This window comes from Poromitra crassiceps (genome assembly GCF_964638095.1).
Source record: "Poromitra crassiceps genome assembly, chromosome: 22".
NCBI lineage: Eukaryota > Metazoa > Chordata > Actinopteri > Beryciformes > Melamphaidae > Poromitra > Poromitra crassiceps.
The window spans coordinates 6,100,559-6,121,941 of record NC_139647.1 but is presented as its reverse complement, the minus strand read 5'-3'; the positions used below and the strand labels follow the sequence as shown (position 1 = coordinate 6,121,941).

The following is a 21,383-nucleotide window of genomic DNA, read 5'->3' as shown; positions in this document are numbered from 1 at the left end:
TATGTATTAACTCATCATTATGTTTGTTGTTTCTACAGTACAGCATGCACGATTGATTTATTGTACAGCAAATATAAAAGTTCAAAAGTACCTAAATACCTTATTTGCTAGATAGCTAACTTGAGGTTTAATGTGATGTATCACACAATGACACTTACATCCTAGCATTAGAAACGATGGTAAATGGAATTCGAGTGGTATTGTGACCATGCAAGTCTGTCTTGTTCATCCAGGCCCGTCACCAGGAGATCCTGTCCCAGCAGCAGGATGTGATCATGGCCACCCAGTCGGCACAGGCTCTGCTGGACAGGCAAGCCGACGCGCTTTCCCCAGAGGAGAAGACCAAGCTGCAGGGAGACATCCAGGCCCTGAGGGGAGGCTACCAGGCCTCTCTGACACAGGCCGAGCAGCAGATGAAGCAGGTGAGAACAAGCTGCAGAGGGACAATCCAGGCTACTGAGGGGGGGGCGCTACCAGGCAATGTTAGCTACTTTGAGATGAGCACAGACGATTTCAGCTTAGCGTTCTTAATTAAAGGTTAAATCCATATCGTTGTCCCCTACTGGGTGCGAGCGCTGTTTGAATGCAGCCTAATCAAGGAAACGTTTAGATCAGCTGTGAGGTGGAGTGATGTTATCATGAAATATCAGCACGGCTAGAATCCCTCTTGTCCAATCAAATTGCTCGGCCGGAACTAACTGTTGGATAATGTTGATTATTTATCAAAAATCTCATTGTTGGGGCATCCCGGTGGCTCACCTGGTACCACTATTAGGGCTTAGAACTTCCTGGGTTTGAATCTGACCCGTGGTTCAAGGTTCAAGGTTCAAGGTTTTATTAGTCACATACACATTACAGGTAAAGTGCAGTGAAATTAGGGCCGCAGCCACTCCAAGACTGTGCATTCTAAAACGAGACAACACAGGGACAGACAGACAACACAGTATCACAGCACAGCACAAGATGAAGAACTAGGATTTAAGATTAAAAGTCAGGTTAAAATTAGAAAAAGTTAAACAGTTCACTGTACAGGCTTCGGTAAGTCCGTATATGGAGCAACATTTGACCGTCATAAAATAGATAAAAAAGATAAATAAAATCAAATAAAAGGTATACCTTCAATAAATAGTATAATGATAATAATAATATGGCAGGAGCCCTAACTCTTATTAATAATGTCGAGGGCCCTAATGGTTCTTTGCCACCTTCCCTCTCTTCCCCCCCTGCACCCTTCCTGTCTATCTACTGGCCTATCCAATAAAGGTAAAAATGCCCCCCAAAAAAATCTATAGAAAAAAATCTCATTGTGTAAATATTTTGTGAAAGCCAATTTGCCAGGGAAGGAAACCCTGTCTTTGCATTTTATTTTTTATTAGTCTCGTTTTAATAAAAGTGCTCACATGTGGCTTTGACTTAGAACTAAACATTTAGCCCACTTCGTACAAAATACCAAGATAAGTCAATCAGCCTAAAGATACAGAGATATGATTTTTGGTCCATATCGTTCAGCCCTAGTTGTACAGTTCAGTAACTTGCAAAGTAGTCTTTAACCAACATGAAAGAGAATCGTGGTAAGATCGTGGATCGGGATCCTGGTTGAAAAAAACCGGGACATGATGTTTTTCCCATATCGCCCCCTATAGGTGCAGTGTGTCCAGGAGGAGCTGAAGAAGTTCCAGGTGGACTGTGAGGAGTTTGAGGCGTGGCTGCAGCAGACAGAGAGCGAGATGGAGGACCTGGGGGCGCCTGCCAGCTGCCTCAATATTCTCAGTGACAAACTCCAGCGGCAGAAGAGCTTCTCCGAAGATGTGATCTCTCACAAGGGGGACCTCCGCTTCATCACCATGTCAGGACAGAAGGTGCTGGACGTGGCTAAAGCCTGCGGAGGGGCTAAGAATGCCCAGCTGGATGTGGATACTTCAGGAGCCTGCGCTGCTGTCAAGGAGACGCTGGACTCTGCAGCCGGTCGCTACAAAACCTTACATTCTCAGGTATTAAGTCTGCAGTGGATTATTAGACCAGTGGTTCTCAAAGTGGGGTCCCCAGAAAAAAATCTGAATAATCCCCCCCCCCCCCACACACACACACACACACACACACACACACTAATTCAATCCATAAGTAACACAATGACAGATTGTGCGACTATTTTGGTCATGGGTTTCATACACTTTCTGTAATAAAACATTTGAAAGCAAAAATCTTATCAGATGGGGGGACCCTGGGACAAAAGCTTATCTAATGGTCTAATTTGTGTCAGTTTATGGGTACTTGATGTGGAAAAAATTTGAGAACCACTGGATTAGACCATGATTAGACTTATCTTCAGAGGTTGTAATATCTTACTCTTACCACATGGTGGCAGCATGCATCCAAAGTAAAGAAAGAAAACCATTGTATGATTGTAATGCCTTACAGAGTCACCACTATGTTTGGTGGCATTGTAAAAACATCAATATCAGAGAAAGTCAGATTCCTTCAAGTAATTTGCTTTTGACATTGTTTCTCATGTGTTGAAACTGTTGAAACGTACTTAATTATGCGTTATTATCATTTCACTTGCTGTGTTTCAGTGTCATCAGCTTGGAAGCAACCTGAAAGATGTGGTTGACAGATACAAGAAGTATGAAGAGTCCTCCGTTGGTCTTGTGAAGTGGCTGTGCAGCTCAGAGGAGGAGGCGGTGAGGCAGCAGTCAGAGGCCATCGCTGCTGACCCACAGACACTACAGAAACAGCTGGAGGAGACCAAGGCAAGACACACCTCACACCAAGGCTGAAGTACCCTTGGTCTAGACTCGGTCTCAAATCTGATCTCAAAACCACATCTTGAAAATCTTGAAAGTCTATTAATTCTCTGGACACCAACACAAGAATAATATGAAGAAGGGGGGGGGGGGGGATGCCCTCTGTAATGTGTTAGATTTAGCTGAAGACACAGCTTAGTAACATTATCATGACAATTCTTTGATAAGATTTGCAGATAGTTTTGATATTATTCTCAAATAAGATCCAACTTACTCTCTCTTTTTTTTTGCAAAAGATTCGAGAAGGCTGATATTTGAGCCTGAGAGGTTAGTTAGTTCACTATGTACAGTACCATTCATGTTTGGCTCTAGATGTGAGAAGTGTAAGTGAATGAAAATCTTTTTTTTTTTAACACACGCTTTGGGCAGTGAATGGGATTGTTCACAAGGTCAGTTAGGAACAGACCTGCCTCACCATATACAGTGTTTCCACTCACCTCAAAACAAGCACAGCTATTTATAGCTCTACGTTCAATTTCAAAGCAGCACACTCGGGTTACTTGGCAGCTTACACACTCGTGCAAAGAGGCGAAGCACACAAGTGTCTCTGCCAACGCTTTTGGCTGCAGCTGGCTACAAAGTTTCCGGCCCAAAAGAGAGAGAGAGAGAATAATGTTCCCTAACATTTCTCTTTGGGGAGGTAGTGACTTGGAACAGGGATATGCCGAGATAAGAACAGAGACACGCTGAGATAAGAGGCGCCTGTGAGCCAACTATGCAACACTGTCTCTTAGCATTGGTTATAAATCATGTAGGGCTTTCACACCGGCAGGGCTCCGTGCCGGTTCCAGTTCCAGAACCCTAATCTGAACTGGCCGGCGCGTTCAGACCGAAAAAATAATTGGTTCGGAACCTGAAAAGTTGGTTCTCAGCGGAACCAAAAAATAGTTGGTTTTCCTTGGGAACCGTGACATCATCAGTGGGCGTGTCTCATTCTAGGCTGTGAAAATGAGCAGGAAGGAGAAGAAGGCAGTGACAACACAGAGAAAAATAATTTGCAGTGGTCTGCTGAGGAAACCAAATGTTTAGTGGCGATTTGGGCATCTACCGAATCTCAAGAAAAGCTAGAAAGCAGTACAAGAAAGAGCAAGTCATATGCCGAACTTGCAGAAGAGAGGGCCAAGGCTGGGTTCACTCGAACGCCAGACCAAATAATTAATAAACTTAAAAAAATTAAAATACTACCGAATAATGTCCTCCCACTTTGGTTCCGCTTAAACTGGTGTGAACACGGGCTGGTTCGCCAGAAAGCACCAAGGTTCTGAGACTCCAGAACGGAGCCAGAGCCAGAACCAGAACCGTGTCTGTCTGAAAGCGCTAATGTTGGAAAGATCCTATACGGAATGTACAGAATGTACAATTTTGTAGCGGGAATTAAAGAGAGGCTGTGTGAAAGAGAACGGGGGGAAAAAACAAAACAGTTGTATTTCTCTGACCTGCTCGTACGTAATGTCTGATCCACAGGCCCTGCAAGGTCAGACCACTGGACGTCAGACTGCCATCGACACGCTACGCAAGACAGCCGACTCCTTGGTAACGTCTGAGGGAGACCTGCTGAGCAACCAGGATGAGATCCAGGAGGCCGTCGGTGAGGGACAGTCTCAAAGCAGGGCCACTGATTCTGTCCTGTAAATACGTTCCGGCAGTGAAGGAGCTGATAACGAGTGAAGGAGCTGATAACGCTCCCTTTGCTTATGAGCATCATTGACACTAAAATAATACAAGCATTAAAATATGTCTGAATAGCATCTGATGTGCTTGGGAATTAGGGTTAGTTAATGAGCGAAGTCTCTCTTTGAAGCACTTTCAGCACCTTCAGAATCTGGTATTTACGGTATGTTGAATAATATGCAGCTTGAAGCTCATGAAGTTCTGTGCCATATGCAACAACAATGCACCCAAAGAGTCCACCGTTGGTTGTGTAAAAATTCACAAAATGCATGTTTAGAATGAGATAGGGCTGCTGGAGTGTCTGCGTTCGCTTCCTCCTCCATCAATGGGCTCTTGGGTGACACTCAAAAAGACATTTCTGTATTCGAGATCCTGTGTGATATTAGTCCTTTTCCAAAATTACAGCCTCAACAAAACGGGCATTACCAAATAAGTCTCTTCTTTTATTTTGAAATACCGTAGTTATATTTTGAAATACTCTAGATTATATACAATGTGTCCCAAATGGTGTGAAGCAGGGATTAACTGTTGAGTTTGAGACATAACCTGATTTGTTTCCATGCACTGTAGATGACATAGTGGAGCGGTATGACAACCTGTCCAAGTCTGTGAGCGATCGCAACGAGAAGCTGCAGATCACGCTCACTCGCTCTCTGAGCGTGCAGGACGGCTTGGATGAGATGATGGGATGGATGGAGGGCGTGGAGGCCAGTGTGAAAGACAAAGGAGAGATACCCCTGGACTCTGAAGCCATAGGAGATATCCTCAGCAAAGAAGCAGTACGTATTTTACACTAGCTGTTGGCTCAGCGGTGCAAAAAACGAATAGTACGTCTCCTGTCATATTATATGTTGTCAGCTTACCACATCAGCTAAGCGGTCGACTTTGCTTCTCAAAGTTCACCCAAAAATGTAAATTCAGGCATTAGCGACTCACCCCCACGCAGGTGGAAGGTTGGGTGAAGTTTTTTAGTCCACAAAACATTTGTGGAGTTTTCCAGGGAAACAGAGTTACAGCGTTCTCCTGAACAATTCAAGTGAACGGCTTCAAGCTTCATTCTCCTCATAATCCAAATCTCCAGAAGCCCCGAGATGCCAAGTTGACTTGAAAAGACGTAATTTACACCGTGTTTTAGCTGAAATAGTAACTGTAGCCATGAGCTGAACTTCCCGTTTTCATTTTCACTTTAAGCTCCTCACAGCTGAAGTGAAGATTCCGACTGGAAACGTGGTGTAAATGACGTCTTAGCCAAATAAACTTGGCATCTCAGGGCTTCTGGAGACTTGGATTATGCCAGATGAGCAGTATGAAGCCATTTCATGTTTGCTTGTTACCATTTCCATTTTTTGGGTGAACTTATCCTTTAACATAGTTTCATATTCCCCAGCCTGTGAGATCCAAAACAACTAAACTAAACCATCCTGCTTTCCTTGAAGGCACTGGAGCAGGACATAGCAAGTCGTCAGAGCAGCATCTCAGCCATGAAAGCCAAGGTGAAGAAGTTTGGAGAGACGGCCGACCCGTCCGCCGCAGCCCTCCTGCAGTCTAAGATGGACGCTCTGTCCCAGCGCTTCTCCGACACCAGTGACAAGCACAAGCAAAAGGTGTCGCGGCTGGAGCTGCTGAAAGGCAAGGTGGAGCAGTTTGAGAAGACCGCCGAGAAAGTCCAGCAGTTTGTGGTGAAGCGCTCGCAAGACCTGCAGGAGACAGACGGGCCAGGTAGAACCTTCAACGAAATGTCACAGCTAACGCAGGTAATTCAACTACTAGTGAAGAGCTGATTCTGTTTATTACATGTGTCCAGTATGTGCTTGTTATTTCTCTGGGATGTTTTCATGATCAAAAGTCTCCTTATATGTGTATTTAATTGGATCCTGTTATGTGTTATAATTTCACTATAGGACACCAAAGCAGAGATGGCCGAACATGCCGGTGATCTGGAGAAGCTGCAGGCTCTTTCTCAGGAGCTGAGCAAGATCAGTCCTAAGGGAAGCAAGGCCCAGATCCAGAGCAAGATGGACAACCTGTCCAATGTCTTCAGTGCCTTCAAAGACACTGTGAGAGAAAGGTAAGTCCAAATTATGTCTGTGAAATTGCACAAATCAAGACAAAAGGTGGTTGTTGTTGTTGTTGTTGTTGTTTGCTGTTGGGGGGGGGGGGGTTATTGTCTTAAAACAAATCATATTACGCAAGTTTAGATGTTGAAGAATGCGTTCAATATAACAAACAACAGTTTTAGGACCACTAAGTATTTATAATTTGTTGGCAAACCACGGTTGTTCACCAATTTTCAGGGCGATTTTCTCTGAATGTTGCTTTTAGGAGTATGGACATTTAAATAAGCATAATCTTCAATTATTTTCACATTTCATTGGAAAGCTTATTACAATCTGCACTTTCATCATCTGTACAGAAAATAAAAATTAACTTGGCCTAGTTGTTACCCAAAACATGTAACAAGCTTGGTAGTGTGTTAGCTTCTGTTAGCCTTATGTTGCTCCTGGATAGGCTCAGTATATAGCAGGACAGACTCAGACCACGGCTTCTGTTAGCCTTATGTTGCTCCTGGATAGGCTCAGTATATATATAGCAGGATAGACTCAGACCACAGCTTCTGTTAGCCTTATGTTGCTCCTGCATAGGCTCAGTATATAGCAGGATAGACTCAGACCACAGCTTCTGTTAGCCTTATGTTGCTCCTGCATAGGCTCAGTATATAGCAGGACAGACTCAGACCACGGCTTCTGTTAGCCTTATGTTGCTCCTGGATAGGCTCAGTATATAGCAGGACAGACTCAGACCACGGCTTCTGTTGGCCTTAGGTTGCTCCTGGATAGGCTCAGTATATAGCAGGACAGACTCAGACCACAGCTTCTGTTAGCCTTATGTTGCTCCTGCATAGGCTCAGTATATAGCAGGACAGACTCAGACCACAGCTTCTGTTAGCCTTATGTTACTCCTGGATAGGCTCAGTATATAGCAGGACAGACTCAGACCACAGCTTCTGTTAGCCTTATGTTGCTCCTGGATAGGCTGAGTATATAGCAGGACAGACTCAGACCACAGCTTCTGTTAGCCTTATGTTGCTCCTGGATAGGCTCAGTATATAGCAGGATAGACTCAGACCACGGCTTCTGTTGGCCTTATGTTGCTCCTGGATAGGCTCAGTATATAGCAGGACAGACTCAGACCACAGCTTCTGTTAGCCTTATGTTGCTCCTGGATAGGCTCAGTATATAGCAGGACAGACTCAGACCACGGCTTCTGTTAGCCTTATGTTGCTCCTGGATAGGCTCAGTATATAGCAGGACAGACTCAGACCACAGCTTCTGTTAGCCTTATGTTGCTCCTGGATAGGCTCAGTATATAGCAGGACAGACTCAGACCACAGCTTCTGTTAGCCTTATGTTGCTCCTGGATAGGCTCAGTATATAGCAGGACAGACTCAGACCACAGCTTCTGTTAGTGGGTTGTGGGATTTCACAGGGGCACTGTTTATTCACTAACTTGCCGACCATGTCGTGCCTGGTCTCTATTGCACTATAATCTCTCAACACACATGTAGATGATTGATATAGTTTACACACACCAAGTTGTTACTGAAAAGAAGAGATGGACTTGCATGGATCAGACTGGGGGCAGTATCGTAGCAAAACCAACACAAACAAGATAAACAAGAAGCGCCACCTATCTGACCAATCTGTTAATGCAACCAAACAATATTCCCATTCGTGACTGTTACAAACACGACTCCCTCTCACCCTTCACCTATTTATTAGTCTTGAATGATGTTGAAGTGTGTTAGTGATGTTACATGAGCTGTGATCGTCTCGTCTGCTGCAGGGAAGAGGAGGTGTCGTCCTGTCAGGACCAGCTGGGAGAGTTCAGGTCAGCAGCCGGAGCGCTCACCAAGTGGCTGGAGGAAACCACCCAGAAGGTTCCTGCAGTCCAGCCGAGCAGCAGCCAACAGAGGCTGGAGACGGACCTGCACACCGTCACTGTGAGTCTTCAAGACAAACAGAAAGTTTTGTTATGGAGTCGGCGTGTTGAATCTAACTGCACTTTACAGTTAGCAGCACAGTGCTGCAACAGAAGCCAGCGGTGATGCAGTACATTACAAGCAATGGGGCATAGATATGTTTTGAGAGGGATGGAGGCGAGTGCGTGTTAATGGATTGCAGCTCTCTCCTCCCTAAACCTCCCCAACATCCCCAACCTGCTCTCTCTGCCAAACCAATGAGAGACGGATGCTAAGTGTTTTACACAGGGCAGACCTGGGAGTGAAACAACACAACAGACATTTCCTGCCCGACAAACTGAGACATCACAGAAAATATCAAAGGAAAGAGAAAGTCAATGTGTAAACATCAGTGAGTGCTAGACATGTCCCTTGCTTGCTTAAAGCAGCTACGAGCAACTTTTTCGATTGTTATTAAACAGTATAAATTTAATATCAATGCATCACATCTTACCTCTAATAGTAAACGAGACCAACGCAGAGTAGTCTCGCTTGAAGCCCGAGTGAATCGGCCAGTGTTAGTCTGTCTGTGGCCAGGGAAGATCAGGAAGTGAAATGAAACGGTTTGCAGCAGCCACTTCGGCCATAACCACAAAATAACTTCCAAAAAACCTGTTAGAATATAACGAGAGATGTTCGCGAGAGTATGCGTGGCGTTCACATTGTTTATGCTGCGTTGCTAGGCAGCGCGAACGGGGTAGGCAGGCAGCTGCGTTTCACTTCCGGGTTTCACTTCCGCGTTTCACTTCCGGGTTTAGCCGGTCCGGCGGTAAGAGAGAGAGAGAGAGCCCCCTGTTGACGCGAGTTTAGACAGACACAGACTTAATAATCATCTAAGGGAACAATCTCCGATTCACACGGCTTTGGTCTCAGCTACTATTATAGGTAAGATGTGATGCATCAATATTGTAATTATACTGTTTAATAACAATCGAAAAAGTTGCTCGTAGCTGCTTTAAGAGCATAAATTATATAAAAAAGTCATATTAGCATGACTTATGAAGAATGTCAAGCTGAGAAAAAAAGAGGGGAATTCTGTTGTTTTCTCAAAATCATAATTCACCCTGTTTCTCACATTAACCTTCAGACATACAGTCATCACATTGGTCCATATGGTATTAAATGCCGGCTATCACGTCCATGCTCATCTATTCGCGTTATCCGTCTGGCTTGAGAGACTAACAGGAAGTGTAAATACAATCGGAACTTCCGATTGTATTTACACTTCCTGTGACTGTGAAACCTAGTCTGCCTCATAATGTGAGTCAAACTAGGTTTGACCAGGTGAGTCAGACTAGTTTGAGCAGGTAAAACAGCCGGCGTTTTGGAACAGCAAGTCGTGATACAATGGGTCAAGTGGGCGGGGCTGCATAAGGTGAATATACCATTTTGTTTGACTGATTGATCTTTCATCAGGGCTTAGTAGAGGAATGGACATCCAAGCGCCCTGCTGTCCAAGACGTGAACAGCAAAGGATCGGCCCTGTGCTGCGTCATCACTTCTCTCACGTCGCCCGCCAAGACCAAGACCAAGACAGCGCACAAGTCAGGTAGACTTCCAGCACACGTCACTGTGGGAAGCATGGTGTTCCAGCTCTTCTGATACTGTGCCGCTAAATACTAACCACTGGAGATTGTGGAAAGATCTTGTGCCAACAATCCTAGACAGTCTGATTGTACTTTAAACGAGCATTTGTCTTATGTCTTTGCATCAGCTGTTACTAACGGTGGTGGTCCAGGGAGCCATGCCTACCTAACCAATCAAGGTAATCATTGACATTACTGTGTGTAGTGTAAATGCATTGTCTGACGTCTACATCAGTGGTTCTCAAATGGGGGTCCGGGGACCCCCAGGGGTCTGTGGCACTTTGCCAGGGGGTCCGCGAAAAGTTTTCAGGAAAATCTTTTTTTTTTTGGCAAAAGCTTCATAGTTCAACAAAAATATTTTATGTTTCAAATCTAAAATGGTTCATGGATTACATTCTAATCTAACAAACACATCAATTTAAAAGTCAAGCACGTTACCGTGGAAACAATTAAGCTTAGCCCAAGATCACAAATCAGAATGAGGGGGTCCCTGGTATATTTTCTATCTTGTAAGGGGTCCTTGGCTGAAAAACATTTGAGAACCTCTGGTCTACATGACTATAACTATATTGGCTTTCGGGTTTCTGAGGCATTTCATGAACAAAAGCACTTTATTTGGATAGTCCAATGCTGATACGCTACTCAACTTACTATTGAGTGACTATAATGTGTCACTAAAAAGCCTACAGAGGATCATCAGCTGATACTTCAAACTGTGCGAAAGGTAGTAATTGTTGGATTGGGGTTAGAAATAGGGTTAGGGTTACATAGTCATGTGATGATGAGATATCGACAAATAGACAAGTGCCAATTTGATAGTTTGACAAAACTATCCAAATAAAGTGTTCCCAATGCCACTTTTGAAATTCACCCTTAACATTATGTTAAGATTACAAGCCCCAAAGCGGCATGAAGTAAGGCGACATGATGCTACAGTACATAGCACTGCATGACAGATGTGTGAGGCCATCCATCCATCCAGCCATCTTGAACCACTTATCCAGGATCAGGTTGTGGAGGTAGCGCTTCCAGCAGGGAAGCCAAACCTCCCTTTCCCTGGCTACATTAGCCAGCTCTGACTGGGGGATCCCGAGGCGTTCTCAGGCCAGCATGGAGATATCATCTCTCTACCTAGCCCTCGGTCTGCCCTGTGGTCTCCTCCCAGCTGGATGTGCCTGGAACACCTCCCTAGGGAGGCCACCAGGTGGCATCCTTACCAGATGCCCGATGTGCGAGGCCACAAATAGAAATTGCCCATCAGCCAATCACAACAGTGAGAAAGTAGTTATTTTCCATCCCTCTTTTCCTGAAGATGCTCTCCATCCATTTGTTGACATTTATACACGGACAAGCTTTCAACGGAGGCGGTCGCAAATGCTTTGTCCAATGCTGACGCCGTTCTATGGCGTCCCGGTTTTGCTCTCCGACTCTGAGAGCGAACCAAGCAGAATTTCACACGTGATACTTGTACCATGGAGTGACAATAATACATCTATCTATCTATCTATCTATCTTATAGGCCTTATGATCCCTTCAAAATATAACATTTGAAATATTATTATAATATTATTATGAATATGAAAAATAGCAGGAGGAGATATGCTAGGATGATACAGGAACAATATTCTATGATTCTATTACATAGTATTTGTATATTATTTATTACAATTTCAATGAAAGGTTTAGTGTTGTTTCACATAAAATCAAATAAATAAATTGTTTTATGGTACACAAGCTCGCGATGACATTGATGATGTCCACTGGTGCAGCTGGCTGCTCTTGTCTCCGTTGTAGTTTTTTTTTTTTTTTTTATATTTTATTTAGCAATTTAGATTTTTTAGAACACAGAAAAACAAACCAAAAACAAACACAGATACAGTAAAAGAAAAGAAAGAAAAAACATACATACACTAGTACCACCAGTTACAGCTTGTAAATATACATAAATTATGCTTGCAAACATATATACATATATACAAATGAGTGGGATCCCACGCGAGGGAGGAAGACCGGCCGGGCGAATCACCCATCACCCCTAACCTCGTCAAGGTAGGCCAGAAACGGGTCCCAAATAGTTTGAAATCTCCCAGGTGAGTTGGTCCTCAAGAACCTGAGTCTCTCCATTCGTATGATGGAGATCATGTCCGCCAACCACAACTGAAAACAGGGTGGAGTGGGGGACTTCCATTTCTGCAGAATGAGTTTCTTGGCAACAATTGTCCCCTGTGACAGAGACTGCTGCACAGCTGTAGGGAAGTTCAGAGAGGACTCCGAGCAGCCGAAGATGGCGAGTTCTGCCTCTGGCTGAAGGGTTATTTTGTAGGCCTTAGAGTACCAATCAAATATTTTGGCCCAAAATCCGGTCAGTAAAGGGCACGACCAAAAGGCATGAGACAGAGTGCCCTCCGACACCCGACACCTGTCACACAGTGGTGAGACAGACGAGTAAATCTTGTGCAATTTCTGCTTCGAATAGTGAAGACGGTGAGTAACTTTAAATTGGATCAGCTGGTGTCTACTATTAACTGAGCCGAGTTGTATCATAGACAGACTCCTATCCCATATAATGTCAGACAAGTCAATGCCAAGTTCCCCCTGCCACGCTTCTCTAATCCTCTCAGTAGAGGCCGTGGTGCAATTGTCAAACAAACATACAAATCTCGAAATTAGATGCTTGGAGTGAGGAGGGCTCAGCAATACATCAAAAAAAGCATGGTCATTTGGGAGTGCTTCAAAGGTACGAATCTTGGATCGAACATAATTTCTGACTTGAAGAAATCTGAGCCAATTCGTGCCAGGCAACCCAAACTTCCTCTTCAGCAGATCAAATGATGCAAAGTGACCATCTATGTATAGGTCTTTGATGGAAACTAGCCCTTTCTCACTCCAGGCATGATAGTGTCTGTCTGACCATGGAGCCAAAAAAGAGTGGTTGAAACAAATTGGCGTATGGACAGAAACATCTGGTAGACTCAAAACACTCCTAACTTGGTTTAAAATTCTGACAGAGTTTTTCATGACAAAACTTAAATTAAAATGTTCTAAAGGGTTGTCTAATTTAGCAAATAGCATAGCTGGCAGGGAAGAGTTGCCAGTAGAGCTGGCCTCCATTTTCAGCCACAAGGGGGCCCCGGGAGAAATATTGCCAGGAGTCCCTTGAAGCCAAAACATTAGGGCCCTAACATTCGCAGCCCAGTAGTAGTGCCTAAACACTGGTAAGGCCAGCCCACCTTCGGACTTGGGTTTTTGTAAATGAATTTTCGAAATTCTATGATTTTTATAGTTCCAGATGTAAGACAGAATTATGGAGTCCAGTTTCTTGAAAAAAGTCGATGTAAGAAGGATGGGAAGGTTTTGACATATATAGAGGAACCTGGGAAGTGAAACCATCTTAATTGAATTTATACGACCAATCATGGACAAGGGCAGGATTTTCCAGTTTTCTATACATTGTTTAAGTCTTAAAACAAAATCACCAAAATTCAACTTAAATACTAATTTAGGGTCTCTGGGTATGGTCAAGCCAAGATAGGTGAGGTGGTCCCTAGCCAATTTGAATGGGAGATTCTCCAGAAAACCGGGAGTGAAGACATCAGAGAGAGGCATAAAGTCGCTCTTTGTCCAGTTAATTGTGTAGCCAGACAACTTACCGAACGAGGTGATTAATTCTAGGAGAGGGGGGATCGATTTTTCCGAGTTATGTAGGTATAATATCACATCGTCGGCATACAAACTGATACGCGTCTCAATACCACTGACCTCCAGACCTGCAAGGCTTGGGTGACTACGTATTTTTAGAGCAAGGGGCTCGAGTGCGACAGCGAAGAGGGCCGGCGAGAGAGGACAACCCTGCTGGACCGAGCGAAGTAGTGGAAATGTGGTTGACCTGTCACCATTGGTTATGACTGAACATGTTGGACTATCATATATGAGCTTTACCCAAGATATAAATGAATCGCCAAACCCAAATCTGTGCAGTGACTCGAACATATAAGGCCACTCAACCTGATCAAACGCTTTCTGTGCATCAAGTGATAAAATTGCTGCTCCGCTAGTCTTATTGTGATCTGCGTATATGGTGTTGAGGAGGCGTCTGACATTGGCGAAAGAGAACCTGTTCGGAATGAACCCTGTCTGGTCAGGATGAATAATAGACGACAAATGTTTATTTAGCCGGGTAGCCAGCGTTTTAGTAATTACCTTCCTGTCAAAATTCTGTAGTGCTATAGGTCTGTAACTGGCTGGGTCTACTTCCTCCTTCCCCTTTTTTAAAATGAGGGAGATATTAGCTTCATATAATGTTTTAGGCAAGACTTTGTCCTTCTTAGAGCTAGCTATCATTCTAAGGAGGACTGGGGCGAGAATGTTGCAAAATGTCTTGTAAAATTCAGCGCCGAATCCATCCGGCCCAGCTGCTTTGCCTGATGGGAATGATTTAATGGCGGAAGTTATTTCTTCTAATGTGAAATCAGAGTCTAGGTCCTCTTTGGCAGCGTCACTGAGTTTGGGTGTTTGAAGAGTGTCGAAAAAAGCGTCCAGATCAGATTGAGCGGCATCACACTTAGACGAATATAGTTCACTGTAAAACTCCTTAAAACGGTCATTTATTTCCTTAGGGTTAGTCAGCAAGGCGCCCCCCTTTGATTTGATAGAGAGGATTGATCTAGACGCCTGGGCGCCCTTAAGCTGCCGCGCCAAGAGTGCCTGAGGCTTATCTCCCAACTCAAATTGCTTTTGTTTTAGTTTTAAAAGGAGAGTGTTTATTTGACCACTCAGGATGCAGTTGTATTCATATTTCAACTTCAATATCTTATTATAGTCGTCAGGGGATTTTGAGACCTGGTATGCAGTTTCAAGGGTGGGAAGAGCGTTTTCAATCTCCAATAGCCTCCGCCCTCTTTCCTTCTTGGCAGTGGCCTCGTATGAGATTATATGCCCACGAGTGACAGCCTTCAAAGTTTCCCATAATGTGGAGTCCGATACCTCACCATTATCATTAAATTCCATGAAATGTTTTAATTTTGTGTTAATATATGCTATGAATTTCCCTTCAGCAAGTAAGGAGGGGTTGAACCGCCAAGAGTACGTCTGTTTGGGAAGAGAGAAATTTAGAGACATTGTCAGGGGGCCATGATCAGAAATCAATATATTGTGATATTTTGTATTAGTAACGTGGGAGATTAATTGAGAGTCTATTATAAAGTAATCTATTCTACTGTAGGATTTATGGACGTGGGAGTAAAATGAATAGTCTTTGTCAGTAGGGTGTTGAACCCTCCAGATATCTACTAAATTCCTAGATTTGATCAGATTGTTTAGGACCTGCACTGACGAGATATTTGGGGGTGGACGTGAGGATAGTCTGTCTAGATATGGATCCAGGTAGCAGTTGAGGTCACCTCCAATTATTATTTTAGAATTACTGTTGTCAGGGAGTAGATCAAAAACTTTTCTAAAAAAATGTGGATCATCGGTATTTGGACCATAAATATTGAGCAGTGTTATTGGAAATGAATGAATGGTTCCTGAAACTAAAATATACCTACCAAGAGGGTCTGTGGTCAAAGAAATGAGTTGAAATGGAATATTCTTCCGAATGAGAATAGCCACACCCCGGGCATGAGATGAGAATGTGGACTGATACACTTGTGATACCCAGCTGCGCCTAAGACTACGTTGTTGGTTAGACTTGAGGTGAGTCTCCTGCAAGAGAATGATGTCTGCCGATAAAGATCTCAGATGTTTGAAAACCTTCTCCCTTTTTATAGCTTGGCCGAGCCCTTTGACATTCCACGAGACAAGGTTGAGATCCCTACCCCCTAACTGAGTCCCACCTTGAAATCCAAACATAGGGTAACAGGAATTACATATTTATTATAAGCAAGCACACATGCATACTGCAAAAAGAAGTGACTGGTAGCCTTATACAAACAAAAACAACAATACACACACCCCTCCCACCCCCCCGCGTGTCGCCCAGAACATGACACGCTGTGTCCCGTATTACCTAATTGACTTAAACGGTTACACATAGTAGATATACAACCTCTTACTTCTAACCAAGGAGGCTCCCGGTGAATTCCAGCATACAAGCTTATTACAACCAAGCCTTAAGAGTAAACAAAATGAATAATAAAATACCAAATAAAATGGAAATGGTTGTGCAACACATGTACAAATCAGATGAACAGTCTATATTAGAGCTGCAACTGTTAATCGATTAATCGACCAGTCGAACAACAGAAAGCAAATCGATAAATACTCAGACAATCGACCTGAGCAACTTCCCAAGAAAAAAGGGGGGAAAAAATCAAAACTCCCTGATTCGAGCTTCCTAAATGTGAATATTCCCTGGTTTCTTTACTCTATGGTAGTAAAGTGAATATCCCCGGGCTGTGGTCAAAACAAGACATTTTGAGGACGTCATCTTGCGCCCGGAGAAACAATGATCGACATTTTACACTTCTCCAACCCTCTGTAGACCAAACAACCACCCGATTAATAAAGAAAATAATCAATAATTATCGACATATCAATTGACAATTAAAACAATCGGCAGTTGCATTGCATCCCCAATCAATATAATCATAAAGAGCATATTACAATAACAAACAAGCCCATGTCTTGTGTAAACCCATACACGGAGTACGGGGGGAATTGAAAAGTGGCCATGTGAAGTGATCAAGCTGGTATCACCAGCCTACAGGTGAGTCATTTCTCAGTCAAAAATATTCTTAGCCTAAGTCGCCCTCTAGAGGGCTTCTAAGAAAGCGCGTCATTCTCTCGTTCCTGATGGTTGGTTTGTTTGGGCTGAAAATGATTTGGCTTGTGTATATATTTGCGTAATGGTAAACTATAGAAAATCAAGTGTTCTTTACAATATAAATTAGCCCAGCGATAACATCACAGAGAAAGTGACCATATCTTGAGTCCTAGGGCTGCTGGCTGGATTCATTCAAAAGGAAAGAAAAGAAGATTTTTTTTTTTTTTTGCATTTTTCAAGCCAGTTTAAGTTACATTATAAATTAGCCCAGCAATAACGTCAGAGAGAGTGACAATATTTTGAGACTTAGGGCTGCTGGCCGGATGAATTCAAGGGGAAAATAAAAAAAAACATGTATTACGCCAGTTGGGTGGTATTAACCAGCTTCATAGCGTATGGCCCAGGTAAAGGGTACTCGTAATGAAAACAATGCTAGTTGCAGCCCCAATCAGTATAATCATAAAAAAAAAAAACATTAGACAATAACAGACACACCCATATCTTGTGTATAACCAGCATTACCCATGCACATAGCACATAGTGTTCACGCATACATCATCTGCCTACAGGCGGGTCATTCTCAGTGAAAATAATAATACTCTTAGCCTAAATCGCCCTCTAGAGGCCTTCTTAAGGAAGCGCGTTCCGTTCCATTTTCTTTTGGGCTGAACGTTATGTGTAATGTAATGTAATGTAAACTATAAGAAATTAAGTGTTCTTTACAACATAAATTAGCACAGCAATAACATCAGTGAGAGTGACAATACCTTGAGTCTTAAGGCTGCTGGCCGGATGAATTCAAAAGGAAAGAAATAAAGAAAATAAAAAAATCCACATTTATCAAGCCAGTTCGGGTGACATTAACCAGCTCCGTGGCGTACGGTACGGCCCAAAGAAAGAAAGAGTAGCCATATTACTACTCCTTACTGATCCTCTGATCGTAAAACTGTTGAGCTTCATCAGGCGAATCGAAAATGCGCACGTCGTTTCCATGCATCACACGCAGCCGTGACGGGTACAGATGGTGGAACCGCACGTTCTTTCGGTATAACGCTTGCTTTATACCATTGAATGCGGCCCGCTTTTTGGCGAGTGCTGTGCTGAGGTCTTGATAGATCCTTAAAACAGCTCCTTGATATTTCAGCTCGTGGTTCCTGGCCCAGCGTAGCGCAGCCTCCTTCTGCTGGAATCTGGAGAAACAGACCAGGAATGTGCGGGGATTCTTCTCTTGGCGACCGGCATACCTGGTGGTCGGGGTCCGGTGGGCTCGCTCCAATTCAGGCGGCGCAGGGAAGACGTCGGGTCCCATCACTTGTATCAGCAGCTCCGACATGAACTTCAGTGGGTCCTTACCGTCCTCACTGCCCTCGGGGATGTTAAGTACACGGAGATTAGCCCTCCGAGACCGATTTTCGAGATCGTCAACACGGTCCAAAAGAGACTGGTTTTGGGTTTGGAGCGTTTTAATGGTGGACTCTGCTGACGTTAAACGTGCAAAGTTGTCGCCGGACACTGACTCCACAGAGGACAGGCGGTTCTGGAAAGAGTTCACTGTTGTTTGTAGTGAGTCCATAGAGGCTTGTAGTGGTTTAGTGGATTCTTGGATCAGGGCTGAGAAATCATCTTTGAGTGACGCCCTCTGCTTTGCGAATTCCGCGGACAGTTGTTCCATCGTGATGGGCATAACGCTATCAGTTTTGCTTTTGGCTTTGCTAGCCTCGGGTGCGGGTGCTGCAAATGATGCTAGCTTCAATGCTGCGTTGGTGCTAGCACGTGTAGCCGCTATTTGTGCCTTAGTTGTTCGTGCGCTGCTCCTAGGCTTCGCAGACCCCACGCTCATTTCACAAGCAAAACTCCAAAGTGAATCCTACTCGACCGTTTTCACAAAAGTTTCAGAGAAAAAGCTTGATAAAACAAGAAAATAGCAAAAGTAGACCGAGAGCCTCCCCTCGAGCGTCCTTCCTCTACATGCTACAACCGGAAGTCGTCTCCGTTGTAGTTTTGTCCGAAGATACCAGTTAACCTTTGACCTTTGACTTTGACCATAAGACGAGAACATTGCTAGTGTCATATTGTGAGGGCTCTGAGACCACTTTCTGTGAGGTAGACTAAAATATGATCCTAGTAAGGTCATTTGATGTATATCTGTCTGGGGTCCACAGAGCTGATGGTCATTCAGCAGAACACGTTGTTCATCAACGAGGGCTATGAGAACCTGGGGGAGCTGCTGAAGAGCCGAGCTGCGGAGCTGAGCAGTCTGGTGCACGAGCTGAGAGACGTCCAGGAGGACACGGACCTCATGATCACATGGCTGAAGGACATGAAGAAGACCGCAGCGGCCTGGAACCATGCAGCCACAGAGAAAGACTCAATGAAAACACAGCTTGAGCAACAGAAGGTACTAGAGCTGACAACGACAACTATCTTGATAATCGATTAATCGCTTTGAGTAATTTTTTAAGAGAAAGAAAAGTCAGAATTCTCTGATTTCAGCTTCTCAAATGTGAATATTCCCTGGGTTCTTTACTCCTCTATAAACTGTAAACTGAATATCTTTGGGTTGTGGACAAAACAAATTTGAGGATGTCATCTTGGGCTTTGTGAAACACTGATCCTTTTTTATTATGATTATGATTATTATTATCATTTCTGACATCTTATAGACCAAACAACTACTCGATTAATCGAGAAGAAAATGGTCAGATTAATAATGAAAATAATCGATAGTTGCAGCACTAGAAGGTATAGAAAATGTTATAGGTGGCTCAACTATTGTTTTCTAACTGTGCACAAAACAGACTGACTGCTGAATATTGTTCTGTTAGGTAGGAGACAGTCAAGCAAAACAGCACAAATCAGAGCATTCAACATAATGATGTTTGACCAGCTAATCATATATATACTGTATATATATATATATATATATATATTCTATTAATTCTTTCAGGCATTTGAAGATGAGATTAAACAGAAGCAGGAACAGCTCCAGAAGACCAGAGAGAAGCTCCTCCACTTGATAGAGAATCACCCAAACTCTCCTGAGGCAGCACATTGGAAGCAAATGCTGGCACAGCTAGGTATGCACCAATACAAGGCTTTGTCTCCAGATGTTCCCAGCTAGTTTATGACACTGAACCTGTCAGTTACTTTCAATCCCACGGGGGCAAAAATGTATCACAATACGAGCCTGATATCACTGAAGTGTCAACTCGCTACACTCATTTCCACCTTCTAGTCTGAGATTGCCCTCTGTTTAAGTTATTTCTATGAGGGGATCCCCACAGGGAAATTCCATTCTCCGGGCCCTAACCAATCACTGAAGACCACCAACGTACCAGCCTGAATCTAACGTTAGTTAATCCAGTCGGGAGAATGCAAACAAAAAAAATATCTTCCCTTTGAATAATAATAAATTAATCAATAAATGCCTTCCAAGCAGTGTTACAGATTTCAAAGTAAATTGTACTTGACAACGACTTAGTCTCGCCCGTTGGGCTGTTGAGTGGCCAATCATTAGTCCCCCTCTGCACTGATTGGTGAATCGCTGGTAAAACCAGCAAATGTTGAAATCTAGTCAGAAGATTTTCAGTATTACTCTTTTTTCGTTTTATAACATAAAGAAAGCGATTCAACACAGATAACAGAGAATCACAGATTGTGCAGCAGTTATATAATGTCCAGGACGCTACACAGCCCAAGGTAAAAGCAAAGTTCGATGTCCCTTACCCATTGATACCTGATGCAGCATTTGCGTGTACGGTATATCCCTCATTTGTGTGTGTACCCCTTTAAGACCGCGAACCGCGTTGACGCGGTTCGCGGTCTTAAAGGGATACACACACAAATGCTGCATCAGGTATCAATGGGTTAACAGAATGTGAGCGTGTCTGAATACCTGGCCCCCGCCACACGACTTAAATTGGCACAGGCGTGGTGCTAAGTCCCACACAGGGGGAGGCTTACTGAGACGCTGCTCCTGTGCTGACTAATGCAGACTGGTGTGATTGTTCTGCCCTCCTGCCTAGATGTTGCCTGGACGGAGGTCAGCGGCTGTGTGGAGGAGAGGAAGCAGCACCTGGAGGAGTCCAACAGGAACCTGGACCTCTTCCAGACCAGCCAGCCGCAGCTCAGCCAGTGGCTCTCGGAGAAAGAGCTGATGATGAGTGTCCTTGGACCGCTCTCTATGGACCCCAACATGCTCAAAATGCAGAAGCAACAAGTCCAGGTAACTACAGTGAATATTATGGGTAGAATTTTAGGCTTACACACCAGACGCGTATCCGACGCTGAAGCGACGCCTCTGCGAGGCAGTTTATTTTGGTCGTCCTTGTTAACAGGGGAGATCGATCGCAAAGCGTTGCCTCGCGACGCGTGCAGCGAGAGTTTTGGCGTCGGGTCTATTTTTGACACGTGATGCGAGCGGCCGTGTGCAGCCAGGCATGAAGTCAATACAAGTTGTGACCGGCGCGGGGCAAAACAGCGCGATTCTGGTGTGAATGGCAAGGCCCCTTCTCTGTGCTTCCGTGACGCGCTGCTTCTGA

The 21,383-nt window shown here is 44.0% G+C and overlaps 1 protein-coding gene across 1 annotated transcript in view; it reads left to right on the top strand.

Moving 5' to 3' along the window:
• dst (dystonin) overlaps positions 1 to 21,383 on the top strand; it is a gene marked incomplete at its 5' end in the record, with an annotated part of 175,313 nt that overhangs the window by 95,849 nt on the left and 58,081 nt on the right. The window contains 13 exons of the mRNA XM_083658481.1: positions 234 to 422; positions 1,644 to 1,991; positions 2,574 to 2,750; positions 4,269 to 4,392; positions 5,046 to 5,254; positions 5,912 to 6,229; positions 6,377 to 6,543; positions 8,319 to 8,475; positions 9,910 to 10,042; positions 10,208 to 10,258; positions 19,005 to 19,240; positions 19,790 to 19,919; positions 20,868 to 21,067. Coding sequence (XP_083514607.1) covers positions 234 to 422; positions 1,644 to 1,991; positions 2,574 to 2,750; positions 4,269 to 4,392; positions 5,046 to 5,254; positions 5,912 to 6,229; positions 6,377 to 6,543; positions 8,319 to 8,475; positions 9,910 to 10,042; positions 10,208 to 10,258; positions 19,005 to 19,240; positions 19,790 to 19,919; positions 20,868 to 21,067 — 2,439 coding nt within the window. The remainder of the gene's footprint in view (positions 1 to 233; positions 423 to 1,643; positions 1,992 to 2,573; positions 2,751 to 4,268; positions 4,393 to 5,045; positions 5,255 to 5,911; positions 6,230 to 6,376; positions 6,544 to 8,318; positions 8,476 to 9,909; positions 10,043 to 10,207; positions 10,259 to 19,004; positions 19,241 to 19,789; positions 19,920 to 20,867; positions 21,068 to 21,383) is intronic.